This window comes from Cataglyphis hispanica, chromosome 11 (assembly GCF_021464435.1).
Source record: "Cataglyphis hispanica isolate Lineage 1 chromosome 11, ULB_Chis1_1.0, whole genome shotgun sequence".
Classification (NCBI taxonomy): Eukaryota; Metazoa; Arthropoda; class Insecta; order Hymenoptera; family Formicidae; genus Cataglyphis; species Cataglyphis hispanica.
In genome coordinates, this window is record NC_065964.1 from 2,019,463 (window position 1) to 2,035,583 (window position 16,121).

The following is a 16,121-nucleotide window of genomic DNA, read 5'->3' on the forward strand; positions in this document are numbered from 1 at the left end:
TCTTAATCTGACATATTTTGATATAAAATATAAAATATCTCGTAAAATATTTAGGTTTTGATAATTTTATCATATTTTTTAATGAGATGAATCAATTGGTGAAAAAAACAAATAATTGTTATAAAAAAATACATTGTAAATAATTATATTTTTTTACATAATTATTTTCTTCATACTAATTAATTCATCCTATTATTCTGTACATAAAAGTATTATAATATAATAGATTATCAAAAACTGACTATTTTATGAGATATTTTACATTGTATATATCAAAATATGTCATTTTAAGATATAAAATAACTCGAAAAATACTTAATAAAAAAGACTTTATTATAATGTTTTGAAAAGATCTCCAAGTAAGCTACAAGAATATGCAATAAAAATAAGGGGAAGGGTTCCATTTAAAAAAACAACGATTACATTGATGTAGCCTTGAAAGAGCCACTCAAGATCAAGTCTATATTTTCATCATGTAGTCCCCTTTAAACTATGCAAGTTTTGTCTAAAACATTTCTCTGTATCTTCCATATTTTCCAAGATATTTCTCTGCGGCATTTAAAATAGTATATATATTTGAAATTTACGCGCCTTTTTTGTTTCACGCTGCGGTACCGGCAAATCTATGTATTTTATTTACATGTTTTGCATGATTGCATACATTTTTTTGTATGACTAAATAACACGCGATAGTGCACTCTGCTCCCGTTTTATCTCTGTCTCTCTTTTGCTGTCTCTTTTCTTCTATTTCCCCGAATGATAAAAAGTAATCGTAAATGAAACGACGATTCATTTTAATACAATAGAAGTGACGTGCACATACAGAGAGCAGACGTATACTTATCTCATTTTTTAGTCTTTTTTTTTATTATATATATATATATATATATATATATATATATATATACCCACTTCGGAGAATTCCTGGTGTTGGTTTTCCATTGTTTATTAATTCGCTCGTCCACGAGATGAGATCGACCGCGGTCATGTATCTGGTGACGTTCTATGGTCTCTCTTATGCGGTGCCGGCAAGCATGACAGCTGTCAATGAGTCGAGCGTGAAAGAAATATCGTGGACCAGCTGGAAACAGATGAAAAACAATTCCGATGTCATCCTCGATACGGTAAGCATACATACACACACCACACACATACACACACACACACATACACACACGCACGCACGCACGCACGCACGCACGCACGCACGCACGCACGCACGCACGCACGCACGCATCGCACGCACGCACGCACGCACGCACGCACGCACGCACGCACGCACGCACGCACGCACGCATCGCATCGCACGCACGCACGCACGCACGCATCGCACGCATCGCATCGCACGCATCGCATCGCACGCACGCACGCACGCACGCACGCACGCACGCACGCACGCACGCACGCACGCACGCACGCACGCACGCACGCACGCACGCACGCACGCACGCACGCACACGCACACGCACACGCACACGCACACGCACACGCACACGCACGCACGCACACACACACACACACACACACACACACACACACACACACACACATATGCATACACACACACACACATATACACATACACACATCATGTATATATATATAAATGATACAGGACTTTTCTCCTCAGTTTTATCTGCTTTATCTGCTTTATACGATGGATGATGCGATTGACGCCAGACATATATATATATATATATATATATAGATCTCTCTCTCTCTCTCTATATATATATATATATATATATATATATATATATATATATATATATATAGAAAAGTCCTGTATAATTTTTTATAACGCTTAATAAGAGAGTTATTATTGAGTAAAGTTTGGCCAATCATCGCTGATCTTCAGCCAGTCGCACGTCAGTGAGACGTTGTAAACGTGCGCACATGCTAGGCGCGCGGCTCATTGACGTGCGTCCAGCTAAAGTCGCCGCTGAATTGCCAGACTTCACTCAATAACTCTTTTATTAAGCGTTATCGAAAAAAATACAGGACTTTTCTTCTCAGTTTTGCCTGCTCTACCTACACACGACGGGTGATGCGATTGACACCGGACACTCTGTATTTATATTCTCACTCAAGAAAGGAGAATTAAAAAAATCTTCTTTATTTTAATTAGTTTCCCAATTCTGTCAGGATTGCGTTCTAAAATTCGCTTCTTTAGAGTAGAGTAGCGATTGATCGATCAATCAAAATTGAAAAAAAAAGTTTAGGAGTAAATTTTAATACGTAACCCAAAAGAATGATCGAAAACGATTGCCGCATTTTTGTTCAAAATAGAAATTTAAATTTCGCAAAATTCCATATTTTCTTTATTTAATTATGTTTATAATAATATTCTTTTTATTTTTTTATTTAATATTTCGAATTAATATTCAATTGTTAATATCGTTTTTAATTGTCCCTAAATCATCTCTTTTCTTAAAATATATATTTGATATATGTGAAATATTGCCGCACATTACAAGCGCAAGTCATCTTGATATCAATGTTCAAAAAAAAAAAAAGTAATTTAGCAAAATATGTGTTTATATGAATTATAATCGTGACATAGTTATGCATTAAAATGATTTCAATTAGCTCAAGAGATAAACACGAAGAAAAGTTTAAATCCTCAAAATTAATTCCGAAATAATTTTTGTTGAGCTTTATCATGCGAAAGTACCTTTTGTCTTTTGTGTTATCTAGAAATTATTCAGCATTTAATTAGATAATTAATACTTTTTTGGTAAAATTTTACAAAAGGGGACCCAATGACCTTGACCTTGACACATGTCACTCTCCTGAGTTACATCCAAGAGGTTTTAGCCGTCGCTCGTTGTTTATTAAAAAGTTATCAACAAAGATTTTTAAAAATCAAGGTTCGTATGTAATCTGACAATGAAAAACAACTTTATTTTGAAAACTGAAAGGATTGAGTTAAATTATATTTTCCGGAAGTGGCGATCCCGTGGGGTGGGGAGGGGAGGGGCAAATCCCTATGTCTACGCATATACTTTACTTAAAGCAAAGCGAGGTCCATCCCACAATTGTTCAGTGAATAGGAAAGTGTATGCGTAGACACAGTGGGTTCCACCCTCCTCCCTCCTACTACGAGGAGACTTCACTTCCTAGTGGAATATATATAACCTAATCCAAACCTATATCTGATTTAAAATTAAAATTTAGTTTTGGTTAGTTATATTTTCCGGAAGTGGAGCCTCCCTGTAGGAGAGGAGAGCGGAATCCACTGTTCTATGCATACACTTTTTAAGAAAAAAGGTTGCACATGGGTTTACATTTTGTAAAGTTTTACCCTTTTTTTTATTTCATTCCAATTTCTTGTAACAATTATTCATAAATTTATTTCAACTTTAAATCAATTTTTGAGAGTGCTTTTATTTATACTGAGTGCTTTTATTTTCTATTTCTTTTTCCAGCTGCAAATGATAAGGAAAGCAGGTTATCCGGCAGAGGCTCATGTTATAACGACGGAGGACGGTTATATATTGACGTTACATCGTATCCCAGGTGGCAACGGCTCTTTACCTGTGCTGCTACAACACGGTCTGTTATGCACCTCCACCGATTGGGTCATTCTTGGCAAAGGCAAAGCACTCGGTACAACCTTTTAAATCCTTCAAAGATATTTCCTGAAATCAATCAGTCTTGATGTCTTATCAGAAAAATGCTTGAGAGAACCTCTCGAATTTATAAATAGCAAACATGGCGAAAAAACTTTGTAACTCAACTTTTTTTTTATTGCAATTTTTAATGCGTCTTATTTTTTTTGAATATTGTTGTAAAATTTATTTTATACATATATATATATATATATATATATATATATATATATATATATATATGTGTATGTGTGTGTGCGTGCGTGCGTGCGTGCGTGCGTGCGTGCATGCGTACGTATATGTGTAATATATAATAATAACTATATATATATAACTATATATATATATATATATATATATATATATATATATATATAAATATAATAAATCGTACGTTCGTATTTTTAATTTTTATATGTGTACAATAATGCTTGTAGGCAATCGCTCTGTAGGCAATCGGGAATGTAGGCAAACGAAGCCTCCCCGTGATAAATATTTTAATCACAAATTCTTTGTAACATTTTAAGACAAAAATTCTAATACAAAAATGTCGAGGCTACATTAGTTTTTAAATGGAAAAGTTTAAACATCATGAATGACGGGGCTAGAATTTTGGGCTCAGGGATAACAAAATGATAAGGTGCTTTCATGAATCTTTGATTGTCAAATGTCTTTGACAATAGTAAAATTATTGTAAAAATATTCAATATTTTCATTAGGAATTCATTTCTGTTTATCTATGAATAATGAATTATAAGAACAATTTCAAATATTTTTATTCAATAGTTTCAATTCAATATACCGATATTGATATGTGACAACTGTCATATTTAACTGTCTCCACGATGAAGTCGAGACAGTTAAATATGACATTTGACATATATCAATATGTATGTTAAACTTATTGAATAAAAACATTTTAAACTGTTCTTATGATTCATTACAGATAAACAGAAATAAATTCTTAATGAAAATCTTGAATATTTTTACAATAATTTTGCTATTGTCAAAGGCATTCGGAAACACTTTGTCATTTTGCCATTCCTGAATGCGTGAAATTCTAGTCCTGCCATTCGTGATCTTTAAACTTTTCCCATTTAAAAACTATTGTAGCCTCAACATTTCCGTGTTAGAATTAAAATGTTTTGATTAAAAATGTCTAAAAAATTTGTAATTAAAATATTTATATCGTCAGTTCAGGGACATCCCTACATATATATATATATATATATATATATATATATATATATATATATATATATATAGGATGTCCCAAAATTTTGACACATCCGAAATGTGAAGGTAGATTGGACCAAACTGAGTCGAAAAACCCTGTACCATTTTCCTCTATAACGCTTTAGAAAGAAGTTATTATTGAGTAAAATCTGGCCAATCATCGCCGATCTTTAATCAAGCGCATGTTGATGAGCCACGCGCCTGATAGTGTGCGTGAACGTTCAGCTGTTACAGCGGCGCACCACTACCAGGCGCGCGGCTCCCTAATGTGTATCCGGCTAAAGATCGGCGCTGATTGGCCAGACTTTACTCAATAATAACTTCTTTCAGAAGCATTATAAAGGAAAATGGTACAGGACTTTTCGACTCAGTTTGGCCCAATCTACCTTCACACTTCGAGTGTGTCAAAATTTTTGGGACACCCTGTATATATATGTATGTATATATATATATATATATATATATATATATATAAATTGTTTATTTTTATCAAATAATGTAAATTACGATATAATTAATTTCTTATATTAAATTATAAATCATTCACAATTTAAATCTATTTTATTATTAAAAAATAGTAAATGAAAATCTTGTGAAATATATGAGGATATTATATAGGAAGATCCAAATTATGTAATAAATACATGCAGATGTTTTTTTTTTGCATTTTAGCTTATTTATTGGCAGATCAGGGATACGATGTTTGGTTGGGCAATTTTCGTGGTAATACTTACTCGAGGGCGCATATTTCCCTATCACCATCGGATTTGAAATTTTGGAATTTTAGGTATTCACAAATCAAATAAAAAAAAATAGTGCTTTGGAAATGACGTAGAATTTTGAATTTAATTTTGGTGGCAAAAGCAAGTAAAAAGATAGACTTATAAACATATATTGTATATTCTTTTTACTTTGTTATATACTTATGTATATATATATATATATTTGATTATATATTGAAGTTTTCTTTTTAAATTCTTTTCAAGATTTCCGAATAAATTGATTTTGGAAATTAAAATATTAATTTTTCTTTACTGCTACTTCTGCTTTACGAGATTTGTTAGTTTATGTCGTATATATATATATATATATATATATATATATATATATATATACATTTTGTAACGGTATATCGATTTTCCACTATAGCTTCCACGAAATAGGCATGTATGATCTACCTGCAATGATTACATTTATCACAAATATGAGATCGCAACCGTTGCATACGTATATCGGTCATTCGATGGGTACAACAACTTTTTACATAATGGCATCGGAACGTCCGGAAATCGCACGAATGGTAGAAATGATGATCAGCTTCGCGCCAGCGGTCTTTATAAGCCATATGAAAAGTCCATTTAAATACATCTATCCTTTCTGGAAAATATATCAGGTAATCAGGTATATCAGGAAAATATATAAAGTAATGTATACTTTTGGCATATATGATTAATCTTTGATTATATTTTGAAGTTTTCTTTTTAAATTCTTTTCAAGATTTCCGAATAAATTGATTTTGAAAATTAAAATATTAATTTCTCTTTACTGTTACTTCTTCTGCTTTACGAGATTTGTTAGTTTATGACGTACATATTAAACCTTTAATTTTATTTTTAACGAGATGCTCTTTGATGAATTAAAATTAAGATCGGAGCAACTCTTAAAACTTCTTCAAGTTATTCTAATTCGTTAAAATTGCTCAAAAATTTATTTGTTTATTCTCAAAAATATTGCTGGAACTTGAAAGAAAGAACAGAAGAAATCCTAACATGTCTAAAAGATAGAGGATATCTAGAGAATATATAAATCCTCTGGCTGTTCTATGGATAGCCACTGTTCTCTGGATATCATCTGGATATTCACTGAATGCTCTTTGGATATCCTCAGGAATTTTCTTAAACTCGTATATACTTTGTTAAGAAATTATAAACAATTATTACGTTACGAATAAAAAAATTTTCATTGCAGATATTCATGCGAGATTTCTTCCACGACGAATTCCTGCCGCAAGGCAATTTTTTGAGATTTCTCTCGAAATACGGTTGCGATCAGAATTTCATCGAGAAGGAGATTTGCGCCTTATTGATATTCGCGATCTGCGGTTACGATCCCGAGCAGTTTGATTACGTGAGTAATGATTCGCGATCGGAAACTCTGATCGAAACATGTTCCGCCATTTGAGAAGATTGTGCTATCACGCCTCATATTGGACGTTGAGTATACGTTTTTGTTTTCTATTTAGAATCTACTGCCTGTTATCCTGAATCACGATCCAGCCGGCGCCTCGGCTAAGACGATTCTGCATTACATCCAAGAATACCAGTCGGGCAAGTTTCGCCAATACGATTACGGTCGCGAGGAAAATCTATTAATATACAACTCGCCGGAACCTCCGGATTACGATTTAGCAAATATCACGGTCCCGATCGCATTGTTCTACGGTCCTGGTGACTGGCTGGTTAACATCGCCGTAAGTAACGAAAGAATGCGATTCAGATAAAGGAAATACGTATTGTAGACATTGATTCGCGCTGATCATGCATATGTCAAGCTTCGATTAGAATTGAAAAGATATTTTTTTTTTTTTTTTTAATGAAATTGCGTGCGATAATTCACGAAAACATTTTTTCAAGGATGTGAAGAAGCTTTACAGCCTATTGCCTAAAGTAGTGGATTTGTACGAAGTGCCGTGGCCAAAATTTAGTCATTCGGATTTTATATGGGCCAAAGATGCGCTCAAACTCGTGTACAAGAGAACACTCAAGCTCATGAAGAAGAGGAATCCAAATAATATTACATCGATGAATTAATATTGATAATTAAAATGAGGATAAATATTACATATAAAATTTTTAGTAATAGATACGATTAATAGCAGTTGTAACTTCAAATTTAATAAAACGTAAACTTTTATAATATTCTTGAATATTCTTGTAATGTTCTTTTATAATATTCTTATCTATGATCACTGCAAAAGCGAACTAGAATAATATATGCGTTTTTAAATAATCTTTTTGTTTCAGCTAATGATCATCCTAATGGATTGTAAAGATATCTGTAATATGACAAATATAAAATTACAAAAATGCAAATAGTATATTGTAATTTTATATACATACATACGTAAAACTATTGAGACATATGTATATTTATTATATAGATCTTGCATTTTTATTGAAGACAAGAAAATGTGTATATCACTTGCCGTTTCTGATTATATAATTGACAAGGAAAAGGAGAAAAAAATGTTGTCCTATTTGTAAATCAAGATTGGAGAGAAAGTAATCGGAGTCATGATTGGATGATAATTAAGCATATTCTAATTAATTTTTGTTAGGTTAGATTAGGTTAGGCAGCTTTTGTTTTGTTTTCATTGAAGCTGCCTGTCCTAATCAAAATTACTGCCAGACAAGCCTCTTCTTGTCTGTCACTAATATATTTATTAATATATATTTATTTTTGATTCGACAAGACTCTAGATAAAGCATATATTCGCAACTATTTGTTTATGTTTTTCAATTTGAAAAAAGAACACGCTGTTAAAATCGAACGATTGATTTGTGAGGCATTTGAGAGGTGGTAGACGGAGACAAGATGGAGACAAGAAAATGTTGTCCTATTTGTAAAGTCAAGATTGAGGAGAAAGTAATTGGAGTCACGGTTGAATGACCAACATACTCTAATTAACTTTTGTTTTGTTTTTTTGAAGTCGCCTGTCTTACTATAAAATTATTACCAGATAAGTTTTCTTATTTATCATAAATGTATGTTTTTATTTTGATTCAACAAGATTCCAAATAAAGTACATATATTCGACACTTGTTTATGTTTTTCAATTTGAAAAAAACATGCTGTTGAAACCGAACGAGTGATTTGTGAGGCATTTGAGAGGTGATATAGATGCTTCAGAAGTGGAAATTTTGACACCAAAGACAAATCGCGCTTTGGGTTGTCAGAGGTGATGGAAATAGGAGATTTGGAAGTGTTTTGTTGAAAGAAAATTTTTTTCAACACGTGAGCTTGCGACACAGCTAAAAGTATCATTTATGAAATTGTATGTCTTAATTTGTATGAAATTGATATTTACGAGTGATAATGAAGTATTGCAGTAAAATAATGTTCCCAATAAAATTTATTGTGAAGTGAGTCTCGTGACGTGTTGCGCCGTCTCTGCCCGAACTCATGAGTAGCTAACTATTTTCAATTATAAAGAACTAAGCTTCGAACATAATTTTGTAAAATTTTGAAAAATTGTTTTAGAATTCGCTTGAGAATATATTTATTTAAGGACATCAGGTTATTTTGAATTACTCTGTATAATATATATATATATATATATATATATATATATATATATATATATATATATATAGATGTGTGTGTGTGTGTACATATACAGGGTGTTTTATTTATAGAATAATAAGATGAATCAAATGGTGTACAGAAAATAATTGTTTTTTAAAAAAAGTATGCAATTATTTGCAATATATTTTTCTATAACAATTATTTATTTTTTCTTTACACCATTTGACTCATCTTATTATTATGTACATAAAAGTATTACGATATAATTATCGAAGGCTATATAAATAATTTTCGAGATATTTTATATTTTATACTAAAATATGTCAGATTAAGATACAGAATAATTCAAAAAATTCTTAATGAAAAAACATTTTATTATAGTATTTTGGAAAGCTCCTGACATAAACTATAAGAATATGCAATAAAAAATAGGGGATTCCATTTAAGAAATTAAAGGTGTCCTTAACTTGACCTTAACAATGCCATCCAAAGTCAAAAACCAATGACACCATCTCATGTTCCCCTCAAAATACCATACAATTTTTGTTCAAAACTTTCGTTAAAAACTTTTGTTCAAAACTTTTCTCTAAAATGCTTAGTTTTTGAAAGAAAAAGGGTGTACGAATGGTCTAGGACACTGTATATATATATATATATATATATAGTATATAGTATATAGTATATAATATACTATGTAAAAAATTAAAAGGACACTTTTTTCTTCTATAAAAAAGTAAAGTTTTATCTTTAATTTGCTTTTTTAATTAATATTCTATGATCTTTTCTTGCTGAGATATTCACTATTAACGTAAAATCAATTGATTTTGCGCGTTTATAATTAAAAATTGAAAAAATTCTCGCACAATGATCATTAAAAAAGCAATTTTAAAAGAAAAGTCGGCATTTTAAAATATTGACAGAAAAACAGGCACATTACAAAATGTGTATGTACATCCGACGCTACAACACATCATATGAGCAACAGAAGAATAATTCAAATAGTCACCATTTAGTAATATTCATCATTTATTTTGATTGCTAATTTAACATTACAACAATGCATTTATCGTACATCAATAATATTATCGATGACACTATTTGAATCTTTTCTTTTCATAAGCTCGAATAATCTTTTATACACAAGTATGGGCGCATCCTTAGCCCATACAAAGTCTACATGGTTAAATTTGGGCCACGGCACTTTGTACATATCCACTACATTCGGCAATAGACGAGAAAGTTTCTCCACCTCCTTCAAGAAAAGTTTTCATGAATTATCGTGCGCAATTTCTTCACCTTCTCAATTCTATGTACAAAGCTTAACTTATATAAAATTTAATAAATTCATGCTACGAAATTTTATCAGAACATGCGTTCCTTACCGAGTCTTTAACTAGCCAGTCGTTAGCACCATAGAACAATGCGATAGGTACTGTAATATTCGTCAGATCGTAGTCCGGAGGTTCTGCCGAGTTATACATCAATAGATTTCTCTTGCGACCATAATCGAATTGGCGAAATGTGTTCGTCTGGAATGCTTGAAAATAGTGTATAATCGTCTTAGTCGAACAGCCAGCTGGATCGTGATTCAAGATGACAGGTAGCAGAGACTAAATAGGAACAGAGAAAAATCCAATATAACTCAAAATTCAATTTAGCATGATCGCACGATCTACAAACGACAAAATATGATGATGGAAATGTTGATTGGAGTTATGGATTGTATTTCGATCATAAGTCAGTACTCACGTAATCAAACTGCTCGGGATCGTCACCGCAGATCAGAAATATCAAGCGAGTGCAGAATTTCTGCTGGGTGAGATTCTGATTGCAAGCGTATTTTGAAAGAAATCTCAAAAGATTATTCTGCGGAAGGAGCTCGTTGTAGGAGAAAAGTTGCATGATCATCTGTAAAGAAAATTTTCTTATTTGAAATGTAATTTACTTGTAATTTTTTTCCTATACAAGTTTTAATGTTTGAGAATAAATAAATTTTTAAAAGCAATTTATTAATTGATTAAGATAATTTAAAGAGGTTTTGAGAGTTGCTTTGAACTTAATTTTAACTCGTTGAAGAAGATCTCGTCAAATGGAAGATTAAATAATATATGGCAGAATCGAATAAGATGAATTGAAGCAAAAACTATTAGTTTTCCAAAATCATCTTTTTCGAAAGTTTTAAAAAGAGCTAAGAGAAAATACTCTATGACAATTATACAATATTTTATTTATAAAAGATAAATCTTTTTGAATTTTGTCATGAGAGATTCATAAAGTATAAAAAAAATCAAAGTTGGAAAATAATTTCGTTATTTATAATCGTCGCATCTTTTGGATAATAAAAATAATTTCAATAAAATTTAATTCTACTTTAAATTTAGGTCTTTTAATTTTTATAAATTATTGCATATTAAAAACAAATTTGACTTATGAATTAGTGACAGAATTGCTTCAAGTTAACGATAAAAGTAAGGTGATTTGGGTCATTTACACATCTATAAAAAGAAAAGACTAAAATTTTATTTAAAGTCACTTACAGAATTTAAAAAAAAACATTTTTTGAAATGTTTTTTTATTTTTAAAGTAGATATTAAAATTCGAAATTATTAAAATTATTATACGTTTTATGTCAATATCAATATCAAAATTATAACGTTTTTGTTATATATTAATATTGACAAATGTTAAAAATGTGTATAAAAAAAGTAAAAGTTTTATTTGTGTCTGTTTTATATATTATTTGGTTTTATAATAGTGTTAATAAAAAAAGTGATTGAAACTGTAAAAGCTTATTATTTTCTAGCAATGAGTAACAGTGTGTAACTTTTATAAAATTATTTTTCTAATTTTGGATATATAAAATATACTGTTTGTGCATTTTTTATAACAATTTTTTAACAAAATTCTATTAAAATAATATTTCATTTAGAATAAATTAAAAAATGTAATTTTGTATTATCTATTTCTCTACTCAAAGTTTCAATCGCTTTTAATTTGAAAATTATTGAAATCTTTTTATTTCACGGTTTAAATATAATATTCATTTAAAAGTCTATCATTTAAAAATAATATTGTTGCATGTTTATAGATATAATAGAAAGTAACGAGATATAAAATATTTCTTTTTTTGCTTTAACAAAAGAATATTGTTTTAAACAAATTATTGTATCTCGCGATAATAAATTATTTTCTTACAATGTTGATGTATAATATCTTTTATCAAACCTTGATCTCTCTCCAGAAAGGGGTAATGTAAGTGATTGGATTTCTTATATTGCTTTTAATAAAGACTGTTGGCGCGAGGCTGATCATCATTTTCACCATTTTAGTGATTTCCGGTCGCTTTGATGCCATTATATAAAAAGATGTTGTGCCCATCGAATGACCAATGTATGTATGCAACGGTTGCGATGTTATATTAGTAATAAATGTAATCATCGCGGGTAAATCGTAGATGCCGATTTTGTTATAGCTGGTGAAAAATTCAATTGATATATATATATATATATATATATATATATATATATATATAATATCGTCACAAGATATAATAAGTATATATAACATCAGAAATAATAAAATACATCTGTTGTTATAAAATAAATACTTTTCTTTTGTTAAAATTTCTGAAAATACATTATTTTCGAAAAATATTATTGTTGACAATATACAGTGTATTTGTTATTTCTTGATTCTTTCTGTAAAAATTTTAATAATTTTGACGTATTAAAAATGAGACATCTTAAAAACAATTATAAGCTAAACGGGGAAAAAATGCTTGTTTTTGAGAAGAGAATGATTGCCTCAATCTGCATTCTACTAATAGAAGGGAGAGGGATATTTTATATAATTAGACTATATAGAGTCTCTAGATAGGTGCCGTTTAAAATGATTGTTGTATATTACAGTAGTTATTTTACAAATTAAAAAAAGAAAATAAAAATATATATACATATATAGATAAATAAGGTAAAACCTGGTACTTTTCTGGATTTGTCTTTTTACAAAAATCAAATCAGTACAAAAATTGTACTGATAATTTTAAGTAGACTTCAAATTATGAGAAAACAAGGCTATTTGCTGAAAAAATTTTGAAGTTTACCAAAAATAACAAGATTTTTGAAGAAGTCAATATACTTAATTTTACTCCAACGATAGGAAAATGAATGAAATACCAATTCAAAAGCATGTAACGTAGCAATTTTCAAATCTTAATTTATTTGATCAAAATACAAAAATGTATTCTATCAACAAAAATCCTAAACAAACACATTCTTTTCCTCTACATTGGCTGCAGGATTTTCTTATTTAATCTTTTAACTTTAGAAACCTCAAAAACTTTTCTTTTAATGGGTTTTTTTTCTGAGTGGCAGTTTTTATTTTCAACTGCTTTTTGTAGGAGAGAAAATCAGGATGAGAGATTTTTCTCTTTTCATTATATGAAATGTGTAGGTACTCGGTTTTGCTCAGGTTATATTTAATAAGTTATCATATATATAGTAAGATTTATTACATATATGTTCTAGACCGAGGAATAGAGATTGTAAAATATTAGATACAGATAGCATGCTTTGATAGAGTATAGCAGCTACTTCTTTCTACTTTCTTTTGTATACGTTTTGACTAAGAGAATGAGATGTAATCTATTATTATATTAATGTATTACACGTCTACTATTATACGGTTTTGCCCCATCACGAAAAGGAAAATGACAAACACGGTGGATGTACATTTCAGCGTACAAATTGATGTACGATTTGACGATAAAAATTAGTGCGATATACTTTTTGAATATAGAGTTTGAGTACAGAATGCAATGCTGCCTTTACTGAAACAAGTGCTCTGTGTAGAAAAAGACAACAACGACTCAATTGTTGCATCAATATCGATCTTTTTAGCCTGAGAAACTTTGGACTTTTGTCAAAAAGAAATATCGTGTGCACATAAGCACAATTCATTTCAAAATAATAATGTCAATCTAATAACACACAAATTGGCCAAAGATAATAGCATTTATCATGAAGAAACTGAGGTACCCAGTTTGATCCACCTACCCAGTTTTACTCTACTTTCCTCTATATGTATATGTATAAATATATAAATAAGTATATACGTAAAAATTTATTTACTTATGTTTGATACTAAGTTAATTCCGACATTATAATTCTATTATTTTCAAAGTATCATCATTTTTATTTTATTTGCAAATACCTGAAATCCCAAAATTTTGATTCCGATGGCGATAAAGAAATATGGGCTCTTGAGTAAGTATTACCACGAAAATTGCCCAACCAAACATCGTATCCCTGATCCGCTAATAAATAAGCTAGAATGCAAAAAGAAACATGATTTGCAATACTTATTACATATTTGTGTCTATAATTACATAATTAGTAACTTGTCCCATAATATCCTAATATACAATTTTCTTTCTATCAATATTTTTTCATATATTTTAATATATTTTAATCATTTATATTAAGACAGCAAATTAATTTATAATGCGTTTACGTTATTATTTAATAAATTAAATAAACAATTTTAAATTTAAAATATACAAGTTAGTAGACCCGAAATCAATCGCATCATCATGTGCAGATAAAATAGATAAAACTGAGAGAAAAGTCCTTTACCATTTTGTAATTTTGTAATAATTATTGAGAAATTAATTAAAATAGATTGGCCAATTCGAGCTGATATTAGCGCGCGGCGAGAAAAGACGGCCATGGATATACATATGTATATTATATATCTATGTTTGTAGAACGTTTCTCCCAAAACTTTGTTTCTCGAGTAGCGAGAAGAGACAATCCAAAACTTTACACGTTTGGCAACTATAAACTTTTAAATTGTCTAATCTCGTTACACACATATACTCGCGCGAATTGGTCAATCTTTTTAAATTAATTTCTCAATAATTATAACGACAATCGCAAAATGGTGAAGAGATTTTCTCTTCGGTTTCACCTGTTTTAACTTAGAGATGATAACAGTCATTATGAGATATTTTGTATATTTAGGTATCATGTAATTATATGTAATTATAAATAATTATAAATTATAAATTATATTTATATTTATATTTATATTTATAATTATATTTATAATTATATTATATTATATTATATTATGTTATATTATATTATGTTTATATTTATATTTATATTTATATTATATTTATAATTATATTTATATTTATATTTATTATAAATTATAAATTTATGTAATTATGATGTACATAAAATATGTGTATAAATGTCATAATTTTATAAAAAAATATTTCTTTAATAAATAATATACATTATAAAATATATTAAAAGTTTGTTAGAAAGTTTTTAGACATGTTTGCTGTTTAAATTCGAGAGTTTCTCTTAAATGTCTTTCTAATAAAAGAAGAATCAGCAATAAAGCATAAATCTCTAGACATTTCTTAGAAATTAATTAAAGAATTAATTAAAGAATATACCGAGTGCTTTGCCTTTGCCAAGCATGATCCAGTCGGCGGAGGTGCATAATAAAGCATGCTGTAATAATACCGGTGCAGAGCCTTTGCTACCTGGAATACGATGTAATGTCAAGAGATAACCATCCTCTGTTGTTACAACATGAGCTTCCACGGGATAACCCGCCCTTTTATCATTTCCGGCTTAAAAGAATCAATAAAAAGAAGAAACTTTCAAAATTGATCTACAATTAAAATAAATTTAAGCGATAAAATGCGTACGGTATTTATTTTCTGAATAATAAAGCTCCTGCGCAATAAATAATGCAGAATGCATTGCGCAGGCGCAATAAAGAGTAACATGCAGGGAAATAAGCTTCTCTATTTTTTATCTCTTAAATCAATTAAAATGATTTTAATGACTATCTTGATTATATATATAATACATATTTATTTTTTATTTGAAACACACGCAGACTAGAATAGAGATGTCGACGATATTTTATATTTATCGTATATTTTGAAAT

General features: G+C 29.7%; 2 protein-coding genes across 2 annotated transcripts; one reads left to right on the forward strand and one right to left on the reverse strand.

Annotated features, from left to right (window-relative positions):
• Positions 1-919: 919 nt before the first annotated feature.
• LOC126852854 (lipase 3-like) lies at positions 920-7,773 on the forward strand. Its single transcript, XM_050598099.1, has 7 exons — positions 920-1,124; positions 3,429-3,609; positions 5,520-5,634; positions 5,997-6,240; positions 6,816-6,974; positions 7,090-7,317; positions 7,481-7,773. The coding sequence occupies exons 1-7, from the start codon at positions 969-971 to the stop codon at positions 7,655-7,657; spliced, it is 1,260 nt and encodes a 419-aa protein (XP_050454056.1). The 5' UTR covers positions 920-968; the 3' UTR covers positions 7,658-7,773.
• Positions 7,774-10,160: 2,387 nt separating this feature from the next.
• Positions 10,161-15,804, reverse strand: LOC126852942 (lipase 3-like; the record flags this gene model as incomplete). The annotated part of the gene is given in 7 exon segments (XM_050598240.1): positions 10,161-10,404; positions 10,535-10,762; positions 10,902-11,060; positions 12,378-12,624; positions 14,364-14,478; positions 15,619-15,786; positions 15,789-15,804. Coding segments are annotated over 7 exon segments (1,122 nt in total), but the record flags the coding sequence as incomplete, so codon positions are not given.
• Between the last annotated feature and the right edge of the window lie 317 nt (positions 15,805-16,121).

Excerpts from the sequence above, each read along its gene's own strand:
- LOC126852854 (XM_050598099.1), top strand. The coding sequence starts at position 969 with ATGAGATCGACCGCGGTCATGTATCTGGTGACGTTCTATGGTCTCTCT. Across the intron at positions 5,635-5,996 it reads TTGAAATTTTGGAATTTTAG|CTTCCACGAAATAGGCATGT; the intron begins GTATTCACAAAT and ends TTTCCACTATAG. Across the intron at positions 7,318-7,480 it reads ACTGGCTGGTTAACATCGCC|GATGTGAAGAAGCTTTACAG; the intron begins GTAAGTAACGAA and ends CATTTTTTCAAG.